Source organism: Vicugna pacos, chromosome 3 (genome assembly GCF_048564905.1).
Source record: "Vicugna pacos chromosome 3, VicPac4, whole genome shotgun sequence".
Lineage (NCBI taxonomy): Eukaryota > Metazoa > Chordata > Mammalia > Artiodactyla > Camelidae > Vicugna > Vicugna pacos.
In genome coordinates this window covers 116,171,485-116,196,314 of record NC_132989.1, presented here as the reverse complement: position 1 = coordinate 116,196,314, position 24,830 = coordinate 116,171,485, and the positions used below count along the sequence as shown (strand labels likewise).

The 24,830-nt window shown below is 51.5% G+C and overlaps 1 protein-coding gene across 2 annotated transcripts in view; it reads left to right on the top strand.

Annotated features, from left to right (window-relative positions):
- Positions 1–23,610, top strand: part of TENT4A (terminal nucleotidyltransferase 4A) — a 42,338-nt gene extending 18,728 nt beyond the window's left edge. Inside the window, exons 2-13 of one of the 2 annotated variants that reach the window (XM_072958877.1) lie at positions 5,775–5,898; positions 6,721–6,767; positions 7,706–7,826; positions 9,865–9,972; positions 11,137–11,265; positions 13,575–13,788; positions 15,685–15,811; positions 16,438–16,538; positions 17,112–17,278; positions 17,724–17,882; positions 19,689–19,853; positions 21,392–23,610. In XM_072958877.1, the coding sequence (XP_072814978.1) occupies positions 5,775–5,898; positions 6,721–6,767; positions 7,706–7,826; positions 9,865–9,972; positions 11,137–11,265; positions 13,575–13,788; positions 15,685–15,811; positions 16,438–16,538; positions 17,112–17,278; positions 17,724–17,882; positions 19,689–19,853; positions 21,392–21,583 (1,654 nt within the window). In that variant the 3' untranslated portion in view covers positions 21,584–23,610. Of the gene's footprint in view, positions 1–5,774; positions 5,899–6,720; positions 6,768–7,705; positions 7,827–9,864; positions 9,973–11,136; positions 11,266–13,574; positions 13,789–15,684; positions 15,812–16,437; positions 16,539–17,111; positions 17,279–17,723; positions 17,883–19,688; positions 19,854–21,388 lie in introns of both variants that reach the window. The other variant, XM_072958876.1, reaches the window with a different exon arrangement.
- The last annotated feature ends 1,220 nt before the right edge of the window (positions 23,611–24,830 follow it).

Below are 24,830 nucleotides of genomic sequence, written 5' to 3'. Positions count from 1 at the left end.
TGCTCAGCCATCAATTGAAAGATGCATCCCAATTTTAGACATGTTGAAACATTAAGGGAAACAGTATATTTTAGTGATGATGGAAGAATAGTCTTCGCTCGGTTCCACAGTTACATTTCACGTTGCTTTGGAAAATGCTCTAATCAGGCACCATTGTTACTAACATCTTGTTAAGCTATCATATCCTAGTTTTGTAAATGTAGCAGTGAGTCTGTGTTTAAATTATAATAAGAACTGTAATGCTTAGTTTTGATAGACGTGGCTCTTATTTGTCCACATTTAGCCCTAAGGTTCTAAATGTTTATTTTAGAGAATACTGGAGAGCCTCAGGAGCAAGGTGTGTTTTTATCACTCGGTCTCCTGTTGGAAGGTGTGTGATGGAGAAGGTGTGCCCTCTCTCCAGGCCCCCAGGTGAGGAGGCCTCTGAGCTCTAGGGAAGCCGCCCCTCATTTCCTAGACTCTGGTGTCTCCAAGGATGGGAGGAGTGAGGATGCAGGAGAGGAGGCTGCCTGCACCCACTCTGTTGAGTTTAACGTTGCTCGGCTATCTGGGGTGGAGGAAAGGAAGCCGCAGCCGGAACTTTGCTGAGACAGCAGCCACCAGCCTCACGTGGCTGTTTAGATTGAATTAAGTAAAACTACCACTCATCCTCAGTTGCATCAGCCACATTTCAGGTGCTCAGTAGCCACTTCTAGAACCTCCCATCATCACAGGGGTTCTGTCAGTGGGGCTGTGCTGGGAGCATGGGGGTCCCCTCCCTGCTTCCCCACAGCAGCATCTTAACCTGTGTCCCTACCCGGGTGCGACCTTAGGGCCTGGCACCAGGGAAACTGACTGGACTCGGTGACCTCACTGCTTTTTAGCAGCGGAGTAGAATATGGTATCAGGGCTTTAGAAGCCTGACTGGCTTGATGTTCTTTTTTTTTTTTTTTTAAAGAATCAATAAATCACTGTTAAAACTAGATAATGAACACAAACAAAAAGAATGTAAGAATGTAAAGATCACAAATAATCTTGTCGCCTAGAAATACAGTTGACTTTCTTTGTTTAATGTTTTGTTGTTTCCAGATGTTAAATATAATCAGTGGTGTAATGAACATTGTCAAGTGTACCTCCTTAACTGTACCACCCTTTCCCCTTTTCACTTTTTAACCTGTACATACGATGAGTACATTCCTGTAAAACGCGAATTCCAGCAGCACGCCGGTCTGGAGAGCAGGAGGCGGCGCGTCGCCCACCGCCGCCCGGTGCAGGCGGCCTGCGGGCCCTGGCACGTGGCCTTCAGACCCTCTCGTGAGTTTTGTGCACCTGTGGCTACGTTCGTGCAGAAGTGGGGCGAGGCCATCCCTCGTCCACACCCCCACCACCCTCGGTCTCCTCCGTGGACAGACGGCGTCTCCTCCTGACCTGACCCTGCAGTGCAGCGAACCCACCTGGCGGTCCCTGGTGTGTGTCAGTGGCTCAGAGCCCGGCCGTCCGGGTGCGGGGTGCGGCGTGCGGACTCAGGGAGGGACACTTTCCTTCAGCCTTGAGATACGCTGGCAGCTCACCCCAGAGTGTGAGGCTCAGTCCGTGAGAGGCCTGGTCTTTCTGAACAAATCCTGTTGTTTCTGCCTGTGCACTTGACATTTTTAATTTGTTTACACTCCGTGTGTTTTTTGATAGAATTTCTTTGTAATTATTTGACTCTCAGTCTTCGCGTTGTGATGTTTTTGTGTTGGAGTCTGGAAAGGCTCCCATCGAGTCCAGGATGGCTGATGGTGCCCCTTGCTCTTTTTTTCTTCTGTTTGACTTTTTCATTTAAAGTTTTAGCTCTGCATCTGTATTATGTCTTCAAATGTAGAACAAGGCAGGAATCTAAACTCATGGTTTTTCGGTTACTGTGTCAGGATTGGGTTTGGCTGCAAAGAGGGAAAGTACCGGGGTGATGACGCCCCGACCCCACGGGGTGCAGCCCCCACCCCGCGCCACACGGCCGCCTGTCTCCTAGGTCAGTGCTGCAGGGCTGCGGGCGGGAGGGCGGAGGGCCGTGAGAATCCCTCTGAGGAGGCCTCCCCGGGGCTTCCGCCAGGGCTCGCTGGTGCCTGGAGCTGCAGGAGAGGGTGCTCGTTGGCTCCGGGCACCCTGAGTGGGCAGCCAGCAGCCTGCTGCGTGAGGCAGCGGCCTCGGCCCCTCAGAAATTGGGGGGCTGCTAGCTTTGAGAGACCATGTCTCTGATCCATCATAGAGGAGATGTGTCCATGGTGGTCACAGCATAGATGTTCCCTTGGAGATTTGGAGGCTGAATGCTGGTGGGCTGACACGTGCGCCAAGAGGTGCAGTGATTGACTTGCTGCAGACAAGGAGACTTCAGCGTGGCTTTTATGTGGATGTCTGGTCAGCCGTGGAGCACTTTGCGGTTTTGATATGTGAGAAGAGTAAATGTCTTCATTTCATTTTTGAGTAGAAAAGATCAAAACTTTTCATGGACATAGTTCTTCATGAAGGAAACGCTGGAGAATTGAGTGTGTGTATGTCCAGTATTGGAAGTGATCAACTCACAGAACCCCTGCCTGTGTCTGGGGTTGGCGGCTGGAAACATGGCTGATGGCACTTAATTGTGAGTGTGTCATTCTCACTGTTGTATGTGGGTTCTTAAAGTGATGAAAACTCCTTGTAACGCAGTAGCGAATAAAGTAATCCCAGCTCTTTTATTTAGCACTGTTTACATTTTAAAAAAGGATAGTTGGCCATTTAAATGACTTCTGCTGACAAATCAAGTTATCCAGTACAGGGGTAAAATATTTCTTGAAATGCCAATTTTTGATGACATTGTGTAGGGAATACAGATCTTAAATGACGAGGTGGTAAGCAAAGATAATGTAATTTATCAAAACCTGATTCATTCCACGCATGAATTGATCGAACGCTCACAGTGAATGAGCCTGTTCCGGTGCTGGAGGTCAGGCCGTGAGCAGGTGAGCCCCTTTCCTCCGGGAGGTCACCTTCCTGGGGCGGAGACAGGCTCCAGGCCATCACCACACGCCTGAAGGATGAGGGGTGGGGAGGGAGGGCGCTGGTTCTCCATCCTGCGGGCTCTGTGGATTTGCTCTGATCCACACCTCCACTGCCTGACCTCCGCCCCACCCCATCCCAGCCCTCGGTGTTTCCTCCCTCCTCGCAGAGTTCCCCGGAGACCCGGGCCAGGGAGGCGCTGCAGGGCCTTTAGAATCTACCCCAACGCTTGATGGTTGTTAGACCCTCCTGAGTCTTCCTGGCCCAACGGTGCTGTCACACTGTAGAGCCGCTGGTCCCTGCATGCCTCGGAGACCAGCAGGGGCTGGGCGGGAGCCTTCTTGTCCAGCCAGGCCACCAGCAGTATCCCTTCTGTTCCCAGAAAGCAAAGCAAAAACACTCTTCTAGTATTTGTTACAGCAGTTGCTAACTTTTAATACATATGTCAGATAGGCATGTCATTAGCATCTTCTTGGGGGCACCACGCTGATGTCAGGAGGCGTGCGTCTTGCTTGGCACTGCTTGGCTTTGGGACTGTGGGCACACCTCCTCCTCACCGTTAATCTCTCCTGAGACACGGAGGGCGGTGTGCCGGGCTGCCGCCTCCATGCCAGGCAGGGCAGCAGGCCGCTGACAGACGGGCAGGGTCTGTGCGCTGCTCTGTCCTTTCCCGGTGCACCCGGGTCCCCGGGGCAGGGCGCTGGGAAGCCTTGGAGCCACTTTTCGATTCTTCTGCATGTGGCAGTTTATTCCCCTCTGCAAGTGCAGACTGGCTGTGACATTTTTGCAAATTGGAATGTCCTGTGTCCTCGATGCTTTAATGTGTTACATTTGTGGGATGAGGATAGACTCTCAGCACACTGGCTTTGGTATTCTTCCGTGGCGCTGGGCCAGTTGCTTATTCTGGGCCCATATCCCTGTCTCTATGTCTCTCTATGTGTACATGCCTGTTACCGGCACTGTTCTGAGCTGGAGGAGAGCCTGTGCTCTTAGTGCTTCCGATGGACTATGTTCTCCTCCAGGCTGGCGGCTGGCCCCGCGCACGAGCTCTTCTCCTGAGGAGCCCAGTGCCGCCTTCCTGACAGTTCTGCGCAGTGACAGTGACTGACACAGGAGACCTGCCAGATGCCCTTGTAACCCGGGAAGGGTCCCCTGGCTCTTCCCCGGTGCGGGCGTTCACCTGCTGGCAGCATTGCCGAGTGGTGGGAATTGTAGGGGACACCTCTGTCCTGACGCGCCTGCAGAGCTGCTGGAAGAGGTGCGTCAGATGCTTAGGATGTAGTTGGTGCTCGGTGGTTGTTGACATGATAGAAGCTTTAGCCCCTAAATTGATAGATATTTTGGAAAAATGACTGCATTTTAATGTTGCATGACTTCTTACGTTTTTAAATTTACTAAAAACTGGACTCATGGCTGAATCAGCAGCATACTTGGGGTGAAGATTTGTTTGATTAAAAAAAAAAACTTTAACAGGATAAATTAGGTTCCCACTCAGTGGTGGCGCATCTGGTACTGTGGCTGCACCTTGAACAAAGGTGTTGAGTATTTATTTCCTGCTGGAGTCCCCTGTGTGCTTTCAAAGACTTCGAGTAGCTTTTAGTGTTAGGAGTGGTCGCTGCAAATGCATTGTGGGGGTGGGGGAGGCGATCCCGCAGGTGAGAGCTGAGACTGGCCTTAAACCAGAGTCGGTGAAGATAAGATGCTAAATGCTGGGGCCTCCCCTTGTAGCTCGACGCTAACGGGGCCTGTTGAGAAGCAGTGCCTGCTGTCGGGCGGGCTGCTTTGCTTGCTGTTGAGCTGACGTCGTATCATTATTGAACTGATTTTATTCTATCTTCTCTTCCTTACTGATAATCAAACTTAGAGTGGAGGCAGGTGGATTTGACTTGATGTAATTCCTAGGGTTGGATTATTTGCTTCCCCATCTTTAATCCCTAAAAGTAACTGAGGATGACCTGTCTTTCCTTCCTGTAAAAGGAGTCTGCGGCCCAGATCCTTGGCTGAAACTTGGGGACCAGGGGACTGGCTTGTCACCCACGGGGCTGACAGAGGAGTGGCTTTTGAGCAGGGGTGTGAGGTGGCTTTCAGAGCTCCTTCTTCTCCCCTGAAAACACTGCTGTTGAGATCTTAGTAGTAAAGGGGAGGGGAGAGGGCTGTACTTAGTCCCACCCCCACGCATTGGTGGTGTCCTCCCGTCGGAGTCTTGAGGGGGGCACACTTGAGTGTTGAATGGAATGTCTCTCTGATGTGTCACGAGGCGCTCGGTACTGGATTCAAGGCCTTGTCGGCAAGTGGGTTGGGCAGACCCTGGTGCTGAGACTCAGGGCTGCCAGCCAGGATCCAGGACACGTGTCTTCCTGCTTCACCTGTCTCAGACCCACCTGCACCCTTTAGCGAGAGGCGCCAAAAGGTGCCCCTGGGGCCCGAGCACAGTGGCATGGGGTGACTGGTTTCCCTGCGCTGCGGCGGCTGGAATCACCCTTCATTTTTCATGGGCGGAGCTCTCAGTTTCTCTTCTGTAAAGTCACTGAAATGTTTCTTTTGAAATGCCAGTGGAAAGTTTTGATATTTATATCAACAAAATTCACTCGTGTTAATCTGTGATGCTAAACCACACTGTGTAATTAGTTTTCATTTCATTGCATACTTTCAGAGGAAAAAAGACACTGAATTTTAAATGGTCAGAAATATATTTCAGTGTCACGTTGATCTAATAACAGAATGAGAAAGTGTGGTCAGGCTTAATTGTAACTCCAATGTGTTTCTCTTTTGTCCGCTAGACTTCATGAGGAAATAATTGACTTTTATAACTTCATGTCCCCTTGTCCTGAAGAGGCAGCCATGAGAAGAGAGGTGGTGAAAAGGATCGAAACCGTGGTTAAAGATCTCTGGCCGACGGCTGATGTGGGTGCCTTTTCCTTGCTTTTGTGTCCCTGTGAGTCAGTCTTTGGGAGCCCCGACCCGCTGTCTTTGGCCCGAGGCAGTGGTCTGCAGCTGTGGTCCTGGGATGGGCAGCGCCCGCCCCCGGGAGCCTGTTAGAGATGCCCCACCCCGTCCCTGCTGGACCCCCGGCCCTGGGCGGGGGCGGGACCATGACAGGGAGGCTCTGACGCCTTCAAGTGTGAGAACTGTTGGCCTAAAGGAATTTTTTTCCTGGAATAATGTGATTATTTTTCTTGTTTTAAGTTTACCTTAAGATGAGAAGTTTTACCTCTTCCCTGAATCACACATGATAGCATGCGTTCAGGGCTGTAAACCTGCAAGTATTTCGTCACACACCGCCTTTCCAGGGGGTGAACGCGTGTTTGTTGAGAGGCTGCCCAGGGCACTTGGAGTGCGTGTGAGGGCCGCAGGAGACGGTCCTCTGGCCCAGGCTGGTGATGAGGCAGTGGGTGAGGCGGCAGCGCAGCTCCCCTCCTCCTTTAAAATGACACACGACAGTTTTGCTTTCCATTTCGGTGCCCTGGGACAGAGCCCTGCCCTGCGCCTCCTGTGGGCTTGAAGCCATTCTAACCATCCCCGGCTTTGAGCAGTTGTGGTGAGACCAGTAACCGTTATGTCTCTTAATTTTGAGTTTTTAAAAATTCCTTTTGGGGCAGGTCTTTAACTTAAAAGACTGAGAGGATTTTGTGTGATTGGCTTTGGGTCCCCTCCCCCGAGAATCGGGTGAGAAGTGGTGGAGGGAAGGCTGAAGACAGATCTGAAGATGCTCACTCTTTCTTTCAGGTGCAGATATTTGGCAGCTTTAGTACAGGCCTCTATCTTCCAACCAGGTGAGCACCAGATGGCCCTGCACAGGTGTGTGTGTGTGTCACTTAGCTGGGGTGGTGGGGTCTGTACATGTGTTAAAGGCTGAGAGGAGGTTACTTGTATTCAAATCTAAGGCTAAAAATGTGAGCTAGAGGAAAGCGCATGGAGCACAGAGGGAGAATCACAGGAAATAAAAGTTTAACTTCCTGTTGTGATAATTGATTGCTTTGCATTTTTCTTCTTGCACTTAATTTGATGGGGTGCAAGGATGCAGGCTCCCAGGAGCGCAGAGAAGATGAGTGAGCAGGCCGTGGGAGGCAGACGCAATAGAAAACGTTCCGAGGTTCTTGGATATATTTTTGAAAAATTGATTTTATGTTTTAATGAAGATTCAAGAAAATTCTGTTTAGTATTTTGTGAGGATTTTTACTGGATAGGAAACCATCAAACTAGTGTGCATGCGAAAGCCGTTCTCCAAGGTTTCTCCATCAAGAACTCTCTAATCTCTAGTTAATTTTACATGCACTGTTTATTAAAAGTTTATTTTTCTCTAACCCACTGTTAACACTTGGAGACTAAAGAGGCCATAATTTCAGGATTTGGGTTGGCATTGGCTGGGCAAGTGGCGAATTGAGCAGATTCTACATGTCTGGGATTTGGGGTCAACAAGAGTGACCAAGTGGTTACAGCACAGACATGAGGACCAGGCGACCTCAGAGGGCAGTGCCTTCACCCCAGTCCCCCGTTACTGTGTGATACGAGAGACTCAGCTGTTCCCTTTCCATCTTTGTTGCAAATAGTGCAGGACCTGCGTGTTCTCTCGCTGAGAGGAGATGCTGGATGGGATAAGATACGCCATCGGAGGAGCTGCAGGCCTGTGCGTGATGCTGGTCACCCCAGACATGCGTGTTTCCATGTGGGGAGGCGAGCAGGGGGTCACACTCGCTTTTTTGCCTTTCAGTGACATCGACTTGGTGGTCTTTGGAAAGTGGGAGCGCCCGCCTTTGCAGCTGTTGGAGCAGGCCCTGCGGAAGCACAATGTGGCTGAGCCGTGCTCCATCAAGGTCCTGGACAAGGCCACGGTACGTGCGTGCGGGCCCCGCCCAGCCGCGCGGCTCTCTCCTCACCCGCGGTGGCCCGCGGCCCTGTGGGGTTGGCTGGTAGTTTTTAACAGAAGTTAGTGGTCATGATTCTGAAGACTTCCCTACTTCTAGTGTAAATGTGCTTGTATTTTTTATAGTAGGATCACCACCTGAGGATGTGTTAAGAGTGTGCAGTACGAGTTGTGAGGGCACTGACCTACGTGATCGGGTCACCTTCTGTGAGGGTGTGTCGGGAGGGGATGTTAATATTAGAAACGAGGCGTGTTCAGACGCTGCCCTTTCAGCACGTGGCTGAATGATGTGAGCTGTGGCACTTCCTACACAGACAAAGATTACCGTTTGCTACTTCAGAAAGAAAAACCTGTTCCCTTTCACTGTTAAAAAATGTACATGTGTGAAAACTGTACTTCTCTTGGAGAGAAGTTGGAGGATGAAACCGCTTTTGACGTGTGTGTCGAGTGTATCCAAGTCCGGGTGACAGACAGCTCAGACTGTGCCCCTGGCCTGCTGTGTGATGGTGATCAGACCTCAGCCGTGCTGTCTGTGGCTCTGCCGTTCGCTCCAGCATGTTGGCCTCTTGGGGACAGTGCAGTGGGTGGTGGTCTCTGACCAGGTACCCTTGTAGAGGAGCTGAGGAGGCCCAGCTGGATCGCCCGGGGGCCCAGAGCTTTCTGGAGGCTGGACCGTGCAGAGTGGGTGTTACAGGAGCTGCGTGGTCACGTGGCTTCACTGCTGGCACACACCTGCTGCTGCTGTAGGTCCTGTGTGGTTGGGGAGCAGTGTCCACCACTGCCCCTGCCCATGGCGCAAGCTGTCGCCGGGCAGCCCTCCGCTGGTCATGGGCTCTGAACCCAGCACGAGGGTTGTGTTTGAGGAGAAAGCTTGTCTATTTTGAACCACCACCAAAAAGTGTTGTAGTATTACTTCTGATCTCCAGAATGTGGGAGTTCAGCCTGTGAGAGAGTGAGTGTGTGTGTGTGTGTGTGTGTGTGTGTGTATTTTGGGGGGAAAGTCCACCACTACAGAGAAGGCAGGGTGTCGTGGCTGGGATGGTGTCAGTGGGGTTCCTCTGTGCGGAACCGGCCACGTCCTGGAGGGTGGACGCTTGAGCTGTGTTCTGTGGGAAAGCGTCTTGTTTTCTCTGCCTAAGTCTTGGTCCACGCTGGCCATAGCGCCCCCTGCCTGCTGGTCTGGGCGTGTCCTTGGCAGCACGCCCTTGGTGTAAGTTTAGAGCCCAGATGGGGTGTGCACTGAAGAGCGTGTTCCCGCGTTGACTTCACATTTTAAACCTTTCATTAGACCTGATTGTTTGGTGAAGGGAATGTCCCTTTTTATTCCTTGGAGGCAGCTTTTCTTCTGAAAGAACACATCTCTGTGTGGGGGAGTGGTCTGAATGGGCAGCTTTTATGAGGCTGGTTTTGAGTGCCTTTTGGTGATAATTCTTGTCAATGAGAGTATTTCCAAAATAGCCTTTCATTCTGATTTTCAGGGAAAATTTTTTTAAGTTAAATTGTCTTAAAGAGTGAAAACCCAAAGTAGAGTTGTTCAGAGAAACATCAGTACAAAAAATGTTTAAAAATGGCTTTGAAGTTACTTTGAATGGCTTTCAGAAATCCTAGCAAAGGTGGTTGCTAGACAAGCTCTTCCCATCACTGGGCACTCGTGGTGGGATGGGGCCTTAGCCAGTTTCCTCTCGTGGGGTCAGGCTGTGAGCCCAGGGCTTGTGCAGAGTGGGTGTTTGATGCTTGGTCCCCAGTGAGGCGCTGGTCGGGCCAGCAGGGCTGGGCAGCAGTGAGCACGAGCTGTTGTCAGGACTGGGAGGTGGCCTTGGGGACTCATGGGGTTAACGCTGGCCAAGTCCCTTGTCTCCTCATCCTCACCGTCTGGAGTTCATGATCTCTAAGCTCCTTGTGTGAATAAGGGGAGGAACCCTCTGTACAACCTGGGAACATTCTGATGCCTGACCATGGAAAATATTACCTATTAAAGCATGATTTTCTAAATTAAATCTTTGCAGGTACCAATAATAAAACTTACAGACCAGGAGACAGAAGTTAAAGTCGACATCAGCTTTAACATGGAGACTGGGGTCCGGGCAGCAGAGTTCATCAAGAATTATATGAAGGTGCTGTCATCTGCAAGTTAACACAGTAAAAATAAGGGGCTTGTTATGTGGGTATCATTTTTCTTTTAGATGTTAAAAAATTTAAAATACTGATAGTCTTTAGTGAGAGAGACTGTAACAGTTGAATTTATTATAGGATGTTAGTTCTAGTGATGCTTTGAAATTACATAGCTGTCTTGCAGATTTGCTTTCCTTGGCTAATGGTTTCATACACTTGAGCATTATTTTAGAGAGCTTTGTTGAAATAGTCTTTTTAGTTGTTATGCAGTGGCCATCCCTGTAGCTCAGTGTGCCGATTTGCAAGTTTAGTTCACTGCAAGTTGAATGCATCATAGTGGCATTAGATTTGCTTCACTGTGGATGGTCTCGGTGTCTGAGGACGGGATAATGGACTTGTTTGTTGATGGATTTCGGACTCTGACCAGGTGTGTCCAGTTAAACAGAGAGTCCTTCCCTCCTGTTACAATGGAAGTGATGGGACAACCCTGCACCGTCACTGTATCCGACCCCTTCCCACAGTTTCAGGGCCTTGCTCTCCAGTTTTCTCCTTTCCTCTGCACCATCAGGCTTGTCTGAAGGATCATCTCTGCCCCAGCAGAACAGGAGAAACACTTGAAGCTTCCACGCCCCACCACCCCCTTCTCCGGCCCCTTGGCGTTTCCTTGTTCCCACCCCGCCGCCTCCACCTTGTCCTGCATTTGGTGATGCCATGTTCTGCTGCCTTCCCGTCTCACGGGCTGTCCCCCCTCCACCTGTCTGCTCCTCTCCCGGGTGCCTCTGAGCAGTGGCTGTTTGCACACTGGTTCTAGGACCTTCCCTTGCCCACTGCGCCCCCGCCCACAGAGCTTACGCACGGCTCTAGCGAGCAGGGAGCTCCCTGAGGAGGGCCCTTATTCAGGCCCAGCCCCTGTTGGCCTGGGGTCTCCATGTGGCTTCCCCTCCTCATCCCTGCTGAACTGTAACCTGGAGAGGGGCTCCCCAACCAGACCTTAATGAGCCCCTCAAGTAATTCATTCTCAGGCCCCTACAGTTTGAGGATGATCGGCCTAGAGCCTTGGGAGGGGCGCGAAGTCCGTTTCCTGTCTGCACGTGCAGTCTGCTGTGTCAGAAGTCTTCAGAGCTGCGTCAACTAACCGGATGATGTTTTTCTTTTGCAATTTACAGAAATACTCGTTGCTGCCTTACTTGATTTTAGTGTTGAAACAGTTCCTCCTGCAGAGGGACCTGAATGAAGTTTTTACAGGTGGAATTAGCTCATACAGCCTCATTTTAATGGCCATTAGCTTCCTGCAGGTGAGTGTGTTTCCTCTTGAGAACCATTGATAATGAGGCTCATGCAGGAGTATTTCTTCCTGAGGTTCTGATCAGTCTCTTCATGAATTCAGTTCCTTGTTGTCTCTACACTGTTCTGTTTTGGTGTAGTAGAAATTGACTTTTAATTTTCATGGTAAAACTCTATTTTGAGCAATATTTTTTTCCTTTTGCTCATTTATAGCTTTTTTTGTATCTGATTTAACTGGTTCTATCATTTAATAGAATATTGATCTAATCTTAAAGAAACTCTTTACGTGTAGAAAAATTTCATGTCTTGATAGACACTGAAAAACTTTTTCTTGGTTCTTGACTGTGATTTATATTGAAAAATTTGTCTCAGAAAAAAATTGGGTGCCATATATGATAAAAAAAAAAAGTACTGAAGAGAGCCTTTTTTCTCAGTGATTAAAAAAACCAGTATTTTGTCTTTAATTATATTGCCCTTACTTTGTTGAGTGCCACGGAAAAACTGTCAGTAGAAAACCTACCTGAGTATTAAATGTTGTATTAAGCTATACTTACACGATTTTAACTTATAAAATAACCTCTAAGTTAATTGCAACGTTAATTATCCCGTTTATATCTACTTGCATGAAGGAGTCTCTGTTCTTTACAGAATCTGGCCTGTGTTTTAGCTGCACAGCTCTGTTCCTCAGTGTTTATCATTAGTTTTGTATTTGTGGTTGTGCTTAGGGTTTTATGTCCAGAATTGGGTCATTTTTCTCAGCATCACTAATACCTCTGACGGCCAGTGGAACTCTGGCCGACCCCTCCCTGCCTGATTCCCCGGTACATCCTCTCACAGCGGCTCTGAGCACGGGCAGTGGAGCTCCTCGTCTTGTTTCCTCACAGCCTCAGTCCCGCTGCCTTGTCCTCTCTTCTCACCTCCAAGACGCTGCCCTCGTGGTCTTCCCCAGTGTTTGGACGTTATTTTGAACTAAACACAACCTTATGTTTTTTAAATTTATTTCCTCCCATTGTCCTGATTTGAACTATCCCAGTAGCCTTGTAATTGTGCCTCCTTTCACGTGCACTTTGCTGAGCTCTGGGCCAAGCGACCTGTGGAGGCCACACCAGGCTGGGTGGGTCACCACTGGCACCTCACGTCCCTTGGTGCCTTGTCCTCTGCCTCACAGCTGTGACCATGTGGCGTCTGCGTTCCTTTCATGGCTGACTAGGGTCAGAAGGCCCACGCTTGAGCTGGGTGGGCTCTCAGGCAGTTGATTTTGACTAGAAGGCAGGGAAGGGGTCAGGAAAAAGTAGGAGTGCTGCCCTGAGCCTTGGGAACGTCTTCTGAACCCTGAAAACACCTGCAGGCTTCAGAGGCCGTACCTCCTCCTGGAGCTCTGCATTAGGAGTGCTTCCAGACACAGTTCGCATGGACCTGACCGCCTTGCCCAGGGCGGCGCCGTGCAGTGTACCTTCCTGTGCGGCTGCCAGAGCTCCCGGTCCGCTCCGTCCAGCAGGACCGCCGTGAGCCACGTGCGCCTGCTGAGCGCTGGCCACGTGGCTGCCAAGGCCAGCGAAGTGAACGTTTAATGTGCTTTAATTCATGTAAGTGTAAATAGCCCCACATGGCTCGTGGCCATCACAGTGGGCAGTGCAGGTCTGCGCTGCTCAAAGTCGTGGGCCTCTCAGGTCCATGACACTTGGAGAGGTCAGTAGATGGGGGCTTCAGGAAAGCGCAGTGTGGAACCGAGGTCAGTGCTAATCTGCATGCAAGGCAGGGATGTAAGTTTGCTGTAAATATTATGACACAGTGCTGATTACCTTGAATGGTTAAAATTAATCCTTTCATGTTGTGGTTTTATTCACAGTGTGATACTGGTCAGTCTCATACTGCCCCCTGTTGGTTCTGTCAGAGTAATGGAATTAAGATCTGAATTTGTAAAATTACCTCCACCATCTAGGTGACTAAATTGTGCAGAATATCATCCACTTATTTATGGTATTTGGGAATTTATGATGAACCAGATGTCTGTGTTTGTAGACAGTTGCTCTATGGATTAAGAACGTGAAAGAATTGAAGTATAATTTATAAATCCAGAAAGGTTTGTTTCTTTTGAATGCTCTTGATTGACACAGGATATATGTCAATCAAGAGCTCTGTTAGCGCCTGTTAGCTCCTGGCTCTGTTAGCGCCTCCTGGCGGCACCAGAGCTGCTGAGCACCCGAGGGCCACCCGGGCCACCCTCGCAGAGGCCACGAGGTAGTGGGCTCTGCCGCGCACGGGCATCTGCAGGAAGCGACTGGGATCCATACAAACTGCAGGTGTGTTGTTTTCACAGTTGCATCCAAGAATTGATGCCCGGAGAGCTGATGAAAACCTTGGAATGCTTCTTGTAGAATTTTTTGAACTCTACGGAAGAAATTTTAATTACTTGAAAACTGGTATTAGGATAAAAGAAGGAGGTGCCTACATTGCCAAAGAGGAGATCATGAAAGCCATGACCAGCGGGTACAGACCGTCGATGCTGTGCATCGAGGACCCCCTGCTGCCTGGTAAGGACGCCCTGCCGCCCCGGCCCCAGCCCTGGCACCGCGCGCACCTGCCGGCCTGAGAACCCAGGGCGTCGTTTGGTCTGTTCTGATGCAGGTTCCCGTACTAACAGGCTTAATGGCTGTGCATTCAGAATTCCCTGTTGATGCTTCTTATTAACTTACTGTGAAAGTAAATGTAGAAAGTGAGAATTAAGAAAAAAAGAATTTTTTCTGACTAGAAAAGTATTCCATACCCGTCATAAGCCATCTGCTTCCCAGCGGTTTGTCACGTGGAAAAGCCAAGCATGCCTTAGTCCCTTGCCTTCTGATGTGGTTTTCTCCAGTGTTTCCTCCATGGGTATTGACAGTTCTCACCGCCTCCTCATTATCTAGGTAGCGTCACATAATACAGGCAGATTTGCAGCTTGTGATTTTACCGGACAGTATCCCCGAACCCAGTGTCCTGCGTGTCTGGGGTGTGTTCCATTGTAGGGGCTGCTGCCTTGAGCCCTGGGCCGTGTTCCTGGTTTTATTCCTTTCAGCATATTTACACCCACAAGTTTGGTGACAGCCTTTTAAATCTTTGCCTGTCTGATGAGACCATGCAGTGTACATTTTCATTCAGTTTACATGTCTTTACTGACAAGTGAGGTTGAACGCAGGGCTCTGTATCAGTCCCACAAATGGTCGTTGAGTGTTGCTGAGGTGACACACTGTTCGTCCTGTTGGTGGTAAAGTCAGTGACACTGTGACAGGGACAGAAAGCTGGTGGGGAATGTTGGCTGCAGATGCACTGCTGGCTGTGTTTCCTTCTGTGTGAGTTCATGTGCTTTGTCCGTCCGTCTTTGCAGCTCTCACTGACCTCAGGAGGCCCCTGTGTGTCTGGGAAGCCTTTCTTCGTCATCATGCTGCACTTTTGTCTTGCATCTGTATTTGTTTTTTTTTCCCTATTGTTTAGCTCATACATATATATATTTTTAATATTCTCAAATTTAATGATTTTTTTGTTTTATTTTATGGCTTCTGGGGTATGAAATTTATTTCTTAAAAATATTTTGAAAGAAAACATACTACTGACTGTTCTCTTCTGTTTGTAAACGACATGGTCCATGCGGTGCTTTCTCAGCAGTGCTTTCCCAGCAGCCCAGCAGGACAGCTTCTCATCACTGACTTGTCTGTGTTGGATCAGTTAAACGGCCATCAAGTCCTTCAGTGTTTGCTGAAACACACTTGAAAATGAAAACCCACATAGTCACTGGGTTTATAGCATTAAATCTGGAAAAGAGATAAGTTCTTAGAATGTCTTCTTAAAAAAGCCCTCACCTACCTGAACTGTGAGGCACGAGTTATGTGTAAATTACAATTGGAAACTCTGCTGTTCTTAACAGAAGTCAGCTCCTGGACTGTGGCCCGCTTGGTGACTTCAGTGACAGCTTCGTTTTATTTGCTGTCCACCTGGTCCTCAGCACCCTGAAGTTCAGCCTGGCACGTCTGTCCTAGAGGCGTTGCCCTCCCGGGTCTGCCCAGTGCTGAGCGAAGTCAGGGGCCCCAGGCTAACTGGCCCCTTGGGCAGGCTGTGACTGTCTGATTAAGATTGTACTTTGGCTTCACTGAGATTTTTGCCACCTGGAGGAGGGGTGACCTGACTGTTTCGTGAACTGTCACTTTGTCTCTGTGAATGACATCTCTGCTAGTGGAGGGGGACACTGACTGGTCTGATGACGGTGAGATAGGCTCTCAGCCCGGGAACGCCGTGGGCTGCCCACGGGCGGTGGGCAGCGTGTTTGCTGGTGCTGATCCGGCCGGCCGTGCTGCTGGGGTGAGGGCTTCCCTGTGGCCCAGGAGAGAGGCTCGCCCACATTTGGGAACGGCTCAGGCTCAGATGCGGGGCGTTTTACAGCTGCCTTTCTGTTCCAGGAAACGACGTTGGCCGCAGCTCCTACGGGGCCATGCAGGTGAAGCAGGTGTTTGACTACGCCTACATTGTCCTCAGCCACGCCGTGTCACCCCTCGCTAGGTCCTACCCCAACAGGGACTCGGAGAGGTAACTGTGCCCCGGCCCCGCGACACTGGCTCCCTTACCTCTGCCCTTTGCTTCCATGAAGCTTGGTGAGGGACGTGTTGTCGTGTTTTAGTAGAACTTGAAGTTACTGGTAAAGGAAGGCCTTTCTGGAGTTCAGGATGGTCATCCACGGTCAGGAGCTGAAAATTTCTTATTTGGGGAGTTGAGCTTTTCTTTAGGGTGTTTGCTTCGGGGAGGTTGAAGCAGGGGGTAGTGGTGCTCCTGGCAGGCTGTGCAGGCAGCGGGTTCTGAGCCTGGCATCGGTGAGGGACGTGGGCTCCCAGGGCCTCCAGCCACGCACCGTGTTTCCAGCAGAGCTTGGGGCCCGGGGTGGGTGCTTGGTGTGTCCGCTTTTGCCCGTGCAGTGAGAAGTGGGCACAGGGGACCTCTGGGATCACTGAAGACTTAAACAGTGTTCTGTAGACGTAGGTTCATGGGCTTATGCGTCAGGGCCCAACTTTGTGCTGTGATCTCAAGGTGTGTTTGGACTCAGACGTCAGCAGTCGTACGGCTTTTGTAAAGTTGTCTTAGCTTCTTCGCCATCGTTCACTAGCACAGTGCTGTGCTGTGTGAAGTGGCCCCTGGTGAACACCCGTGTCCTCTTGCAGCACGCTAGGGAGAATCATCAAGGTGACCCAGGAGGTGATCGACTACCGGAGGTGGATCAAGGAGAAGTGGGGCGGCAGGGTCCACGCCGCGCCGGGCCTGGGTGAGAGGCGTCCGCACGGGAGGTGCCCTTGCCCTGTCCCTCAGTGGGAAACTGTTCACACTAAGAAAACAGCCCGTTTTCTGTCAGTTTACTTGAAAACTGTAAGGTGTAGGCTAGTGCTGTCCAGTGGGAATACATGTATGCCGCACATGGAATTTCAAAGTTTCTCGTAGCAGCATTGCAAGGGTGAAAAGAAACAGGTGAAATTAATTTTAATAATACATGTTATTCAACTTAATTCAGAATACTAACATTTGAACAAGTAATTGGTATAAAAAGTTACTGAGATTTTTTGGTAGTGCACCTTTGAAATCCAGTGTGTATTTATCATGATCAGGGTCCTAATTTTTAACAGAAACACTTGACCTGTATTTAGATTTCATAAAATTTACAGTTGAAAACTATATCTGTGCTGTTTCAAGCATATTTAAGTGCTTTCCAGTAACTGGAATGTAATTTTAAAAGTTAATTGAAAAGAAAAGTTAAGTTAGAAATTTAGTTTGTCGGCCTCAGGGGCAGGTTTAGGTCTCGGCGGGGCCTGCAAGGGTGGCTGAGGCTCTGCTCCCTCCGCAGATGACAGGATGAAGACAAAAGAGCGCGAGGGTGACGCGGAGCAGCCCCAGCGCCGGGACCCCGCGTCGCCCTATGGCCCGCGCCTGACCCTGTCTCTGCCCAGCCCCCAGCTTCTGTCCTCGGGCTCATCCGCCTCCTCCGTGTCTTCGCTTTCTGGAAGTGACATCGTGAGTGTGTCCTCTGGGGGTGGTGGGTGTGGAAACCTGTAGCAGTGAGTTTAAGCGGCCCCCCTCGTTCTCACTTTCCTGTGTGCCTATGGCCACCCCCAGGCTGTGCCCAGCCGTCCCCACTCTGCCACGAGCCTCCGGTGACAGTGGGCGCCAGTCTCACGGGTGTGAGGCCCCTCGTAAGCAGCGGTGCCGTGCACGGGGGCTGCCGTGGACTTCCCTGAATTTTTTTTTTAAAAACTTATTTGGAGATGAAAGCTGCGGTCTGGGTGTCTCTTCTGTGCTTCCTCTCTGATGTTCTTCAGTCTTGATGTGACTTGAAGGAGACTTGTGTGGGTTGGGGCTGCCTGTATCCTTGTAACCTGCGGTCACTGGTCGTGTGCACCGCTGCCTGTGGCTCTGCGGGGCCCTGGCCTCAGTGCAGCCCTCCTCCTGCGCCTCACAGGATTCAGACACGCCACCCTGCACGACGCCCAGCGTGTACCAGTTCAGCCTCCAGGCACCGACCCCTCTGCTGGCCAGCCTGCCCGCCGCCTTGCCTGTGCCGGGCAGCAAACCTCAGCCCGCTACGTCCAGAACGCTGGTTGTGACAACTAACACTCAGGTACACAGCTGGCCTGTGCCCTCCCAGGTGACGGCCCCGGGACCCTGTCCAAGCTCCTGCGCGTACTGTAGGACGGGCTGATCCTTTTGAGTTAGAAAAAGAACTTTAAACTCTTTGGAGGGTGCGTTTCTCTCTGTGGGAAGGGCTCTTGTGTGGTGGTTTATTGGAATGTGAACCCTCTCGTTCTGTGAAAATCCACGCTGTGGAGGTTCACTGTTCACCGTGCTGGTTCCTGGGCACCGAAATGGCTTTTGACAAGGTCCAAATTGTCTTTCTGGAAATTACATGTTGCCCAGCGTGAGACCTCTGTCCTGGGATTGTGTGGGAGAGAGGGGCTCCGATGCTGTCCCTGGGCAGAAACGGACACCTGTCCTTGCTTCCCACTGAGAATCTGTTTGCACTCTTCCTCAGTTTTGATACAAACTTTGACTTTTCCATGTTGTTCATTAGGCGGTATTTATAGGGCTCTTTCTATTAGAATATGTCCTCTTTTTTAAAATATAGACAAAATTTGAGTCTAAAATGTAATTCTAAACATTTAAAATTTTGTATCTACATCCCAAATGTGTATCAATTGCAAATATATAAAGCCATCGTATTAATTTGCTTTGCAGCATGGGTTATAACGTGGGCTTAGTAATGAAAATCCATGTGCAACATCAGCTCTCTGTCCTGGGAGGCTAGTCTCGGGACACACCCCAGGTCGTGGCGGGCCCGAGTGTAGCCGCCGGGGACACGCAGTGGCGGCTAGCAGAGCCCCACCAGACACTGCGTGAGCGTGAAAGGCCGAGGCGGCTGCCTGCGCTGTGAGCTGAGTTTCGCCGCAGGGAAGCCCTGGCTCTGGGCTTCCTCAGGCTCAACTTGTCGGAGCACCGCGTGCGGCTGCTCCCGCGTGGGTGTCGGGCACAGTCCGGGGCCACGTGTTGGGCTGTGGTGCCATCAGTCAGCTGCACTAACAGCCAGTGAGGCGAAAGCTAAGATCATCCAAGCTCTAAAACAAGGCTCAAAGCCCACTTTCTTATTTTATTTCCAGACTTCAAACGTTACTTCTAGTCAAGTGAGTGAGTGAAATCCCACCCGAAAACCTTAGGGGCGCAGTGCCCCATGGGGCTCGCGAAGCAGTGAGGTCACTGCTCAGGGCGAAAGAGGGGGCTTAGAGCTGGGGGGCACGAAGCTGTCAGAGAGCCCGGGAGTGGGCTCTTTGCAGCCACTTGTGCCCAGGAGAGGCTGAGGGGTCCTGGGGCCCCGGGGATGTGGGGAAGGGTGAGGACAGGGTGCCAAGTGTGCCCCGAGGCCCAGCTCCTGCTGTGCCCGTGGTCCTGGGAGGCACAGCCGCTCTGCAGAGGTTTTTGGGGTAAAGGCATATGATTCTGAGACGTGAGCAGTGAGGTTCTCGAAGGTCTGAGGAGAGGGCTCGCGCCCGCACCTCCGCACATGACGGAGCCACGATGCAGGAGGGGGGTTGGGAGCTGGAGGCAGTCATCCTGGCCGTGGGCCTGGGCTCGGGCCTCTAGCCCTGCGTGGGCGGTGGTGGCTCTTCCCGGAGATCTGAGGCCCAGTGGTTACTCTGGCGACTGTCATTTTTTTTAATTGTTTGGTCTTCAGAGACTGTTAAGCCTTATGACCTGGGTGACTGGGCACCCTTGGCACTGTCCTTGCTGTTGTGAGTGCATGTTTCTGAGTCAGAACACAGGTTGCGAGGTGAGAGTGGGCCCACGCTAACGAGCCTGTTTGCTCGTGGCGAGGACGCGGTGGTGTGCTGTGTCGGGTGGTGCCTCACGGATGTCACGGTCCTTCTGCTCCCAGACCAGGTTCACTATACCTCCACCAGCACTTGGGGTGGCCGCCGTCCCCTGTAGACAAGCTGGCATCGAAGGGACTCCGGCGCTGAAAGCCGTCCACCACGTGTCTTCCCCGGCCATCCCGTCTGCGTCTCCCAACCCGCTCTCCAGCCCCCACCTGTATCATAAGGTACGTCTGGTCCACCCAGGCCCTGCGCTCTGACCAGGCGGGCTCGTGGTAGGCCGGTGCTTAACGCTTCTCCACCAGAGAGGGAATCCCACAGAGAGATTTTTCAAAGGGAGTTTGTTTTCTGGTCATTCAACTTCCTGTTTGCTTTCCCTTGTAAGAAACAAAACTTTACAAGTGTTAGGAAATTATTTTAAAATTTAATGTAGTTAAATTCATTTCTGTAAACATCTCTCTTAATTCTTCTGTTGCGCTCGTTAGCATAGAAGTTAAATTGGAAGTGAAGAATATTTTGACTTCCCACTTAACTGTTAATTTACACGCTAAAAACTTTGGTTTTCAAGAAGCGACCAGTGAAACCAGAATGATGGCCGTGTGGAGTGCTGTCGCCCCCAGCGCCAGTCCCTCCTGTCCCGTCACTCCCTCCTGTCCCCCCGAGTCACTCCCTCCTGTCCCCTGGCATCACTCCCTCCTGTCAACGTCACTCCTTCCTGTCCCCTCAGCGCCACTCCCTCCATACGGCTGTGGGGGCCCCCAGGCAGATTTGAGGCCCGGAGGTCTCTGTGAACACGTTCATCCATTGCCCTGTGGCTTCTCTAAGTCCAGATCCCACATGTTAGAAACTTGTGTATCAGGAAAATGGGTCATTATCAAGACACTGGGCTCTCCAAGCGCCAGGGTATTTGGAAGAACTGTGAGTGGCGTCCTGGCGTGTGGGAGTCCAGGTGTGCTGTCTGAAGGCCCAGGGCCTTCCCCGGGCTCTGATGGCACTAGGCCACCTCGTGACTCCGGCCGGTGCCCCCGTTGCTTGTCTGATTATACTCTGCCAGTAAGTTTTCGGTCCCTGAGGGTTGGCTCCTTGGACTTAGGACATTAAGTCCTGATAACTTTCTTACTTGGGGCTACGTAATAGAACGTTCCTTCTTGGCTTTGTCCATCCCGTCACAGCCTGAGTGTGAGGCTGACCTGTTCGAAGTGCTCAGGATGAGAGTAAGACTTTGCAGAGAGCGAAAGCACTCTCCCTGACGGTGCTCTGGTTTTGCTCTGAAGCCTTCCCCAAACCAGCTGCGTCTTCCCGTCTGCTCTGCGTGGGGCTCGGCAGCATGTGGAGAACTCTTGTGTTCCTAGAATGTCACAGTCAAAGTCGGGGGGAGATAAGGAGAGGGGCCCTTTTCTTTCTGTGGACAAGGAGAACCAGGCGGAAGTGAGATGCTAGGTGCATTTGGACGTGAATGCATGGAGTTTGAAAGGGGCCCACAGTTCTCACGTCGACGGAGCCACTGTGAGATGTCAGAGGTCGGCTTTCTGTCGGCGTCTCCGTGTTGCCTGGCGTGTGCGCACGTGTAACACGGTGCTGACGAGACCGCGTGGCCCGTGTGCTGCGCTGAGCGCGTGCCCCCCGAGGTTTCCACCTCCCGCACAATGGACGCGCTCCTGCTCCGAGCCCAGCAGGAGCCGGTGGGGCGGGTTTCCACCAGGGTTGGGGGGTGTCTGTCCAGTCCGGCCACCAACCCTGCTGTCCTTCTGTGTCTTTGCAGCAGCACAGCGGCATGAAGCTGTCCATGAAGGGCTCCCACAACCACAGCCAAGGTGGCAGCTACAGCTCTGTGGGCAGTGGAGGTGTGCGGCCTCCCGTGGGCAACCGGGGACACCACCAGTATAACCGCACCGGCTGGAGGAGGAAAAAACACACACACACGAGGGACAGCCTGCCCGTCAGTCTCAGCAGATAATAGCTCTGGGCACCGCCGCCTGGCCCCACCCTCCGCAGACCGCAGCCGGGTGGCCTTGCGCCCGGCTGGGACCTGAGACCAGCATCCAGCCCGCCAGCCCGGGCCTCACGCCCGCTGCTGATCACTCTGCATGTTCCTTGTGTGGTGGTCACGTCCATCTTAAAAGAACAGCTCCTTGTGCTCATCTGTGAAGCCTTATTAGACGTGGACGCTGTTTTCTGCCTTCCCAGGATTCTCCCTTCAGTGCCGGAGCGGGGCTGGGCCAGGAACTGCGGGGACGGGCCGTGGGCCTGGGCACTTCTCGGTACTGTGTCTTGTCCTTTGCGTCGGGTACTTTGATTTCACATCAGAGCAACGGAGATCAGACCCCATCCCCCTTGGGAGGTCCTCATTGTTTTACTGCCCGCACATTTTGTTTCAGATTTCAGGACTGTTTTTCTATGTAAATATTGAAAACTTATGATTTGTGCAATAACTCAGATATTTTTTATTTAATTTCATATTTTCACATAAGTTATATTTGAGGGAGGAGGGAGTTTTTTTAAACATGCTGAGATCCTTTCCCAAGTTGCATTTTCTAAGTTGGGTTCATCATGTCGGCTGGTTGTCTGATGAGCATCGTTGCCAACACCACGAGTGAGGGGCTTGGGGCTTATTTTCTGTTCCTTCTTTTGGTCAGACGTGAGGCCTCTCAGCTTGTGGTGAAGGAGCTGTGTCCCCCCGCGGGTGTCCAGAGGGGTGCGGCTCCAGCGCCTCTGACCAGCTGCCCGCCGGCTCTGCCGTCCGGCCTGTCTGTGTCTCGCTGTGACCACGGGGTTTTAACGTTTTGGATTTTGTTTCTTTTAAACTAGACAACAGATCCAGCATTTAAAGTGCCAGAGTATAACTTTCTAAGGAGAGGAAAGATTGTCACATTATAAAATCTTAAAAAAAAAATGTGAACTTTGTCAGTTTTAGTAACAGAGCCTGTAATGTTGGGTCTGGTGAGTATCAGTATGGACAGTGGTACCCAGTTTTAGGAATGTGGAGAAAGGAATTATGTTGATTCCATTGTGGAATCTGTAGCAGTAGCATTCGTTCTGTTAAGAGCAAATACATGAGAAGAGCTTGAGCTGCTCAGTGCACCGTGGGGGTTAACGTGTCTCAGGAGAGCCCAGCCCAGGTCGGGCCGGAGTGGCCGTGCCCGACGTGAGCCGCACACGGGTGTGCTGTGCAGGTGTGTCCTGCCACGACAGCCACTGTCTGTTCCCACTTCTGAACATGCATCTGTCCACCCCGCCTCACCTTGAGTTTTCGGAGCACTGCAGTTGTCCTGGGAGTTAGGTGCCCTGCCTCCCGGGCTTGGCACCGGGGTTCTGGCCCTGCTGAGCACTGCAGGTGGGCTGGTCTTTGAAGTCCACCGGTGGAGGCGGCTGGGATGGGAAGCTTGCTACACGAGCCCTGATTGACGAGCGGAGTGGGGAGTGCTGGGGGTCCAAGCGCGACGGACACCCAGCGAGGACCAGTGCTTGCCCTGCCGGCGGGCTGCCCGAGGGAAGCGGGCCCGGCCCACACGCCCTGAGAGCTGTCGCCGCGCCTGCCGGTTCTAGGAGGCGCCTGGAGCAGAGTGGCACACTCCGTCTGTGGTTCTTGATGATTGAAGGTTATCAAAAATATTTAAAGATATTTAAATTGTGAACCTATTGATAAAGAAATATTTATAAAAACTGATACGTAGGCCTGTACTAATCTCTACACATTAGCAATATTGACTATAGCCCTCCATTAAGGAAACGCTGCGGGGACGGAGGCGGGTGCCTGTGGGGGCCCCCTGCGATTCCCGGTCCCAGACGCGGGCGCCAAGCTCCAGTCCCGCCACGGTGAACGGATGAATTGGCCCGGCCGCCCTGTGGCCACGTGCTGCAGGCTGAACAAGATATCATGTTTCGATTTTTTTTGTGTGTGGACAACAATGTGGAAGCTAAAATTGACATATTTTTATGTAAAGTTTTTCTATTCTTTGATTTTTAATAAACTTTGGAAACCAGGTGGTGCTTGTGCTTGAGTGGGTCGTTCCTTTCAAGGGGAAGGGAGGTTCCTGCGGTTTTCATTCTTGACTTCTCTAAGTTAGGGCAGCGCCACCTTTGGTTCAGTGAATTCAGAACCTGGTTGAGGCTGCAGGCTGGGTCCGGGGTGTCAGAGCCGAAGCAGGACGCGTGCTGTCGCGGCTTTGCTGACGGGGCATCAGTCACTTCGCTGATACTCCTTCCTTGCAGCTTCTGACACGCCCATGTGACCCTGTGCACTGTGACCCCCAACGAAGCGTTCATTTCTCCTGCATCTCTTAGGTCAGCATAATTATGTCACTTCAAAATAATGCATTTTAAACCACCAAACAGCCATGATGTGGCTTAAAATGTGACTCTTGATTAGAATTTGTAAGGAAGTTTGTAAACAGCCTGACACCAGTGAGGGAGCTACTCGTCTAGAGGCTGAGCTCTGCCTTCAGTGAAGCCACGTGGCTGAGGTGCGGGGTGACCGAGCTCTCCCCAATGCTGCATTCCGTCCAGAACCTCAGAACCCGAGTGCTGGAGACACTGATGTCCTAAAGTTCCCAGAATGGTATGTCGTGGCCACTTTTGGTGAGACGTCTGTGACTCGAGGCAGGCGCTGGTTCTTGAGCCCGTGTTGGCAGAGTCCTGAGCGCATGTCCATGGTGAAGGGGTGTCGGCAGCGGAGGCCCAGTCCACGTCTGCTCAGAGAGCAGCTGGAGCAGTGTGGTTCACACGGGGACACTCAGACCAGGGATGGTGGTCACAGCCCAGCTCGGTGACACGATCATGTGCACTGGCCACGGGCTCCTTTGCACACCGCCCGGAGCCCCGCTAGGTCTCCGACATCCCCAGAGAAACCGCTGAGCTCAGGCTGAACCTGAGTGTTGAGGGTGCATCTGGGGCCACCCTGGTAGATGTGTTTAAACAGTTAACGATAAAACCACTTGAACTTGTTTTTCGTGGCCAACGTTTGTATCATAAGATGCTGGTCTTCATAAAGACAGACCCTGGAAAAGTGTGTGGTGACGGTTTAAGCACTCGCTCTGGTCCCAGCTTCTGGTCTTTTTAGCTCTCTCCACTTACCCTGCTGAACACTGGGGCCTCTCCTGTCCCGTCTTCTTCCTCTGCCCCGTGCCTCCTTGCCCATCCGGCTACGTGGCCCTTGCTTCATGTGTACGCAGGCCCTTGTCCAGTCCCTCTCTGCTGTCTCTCAA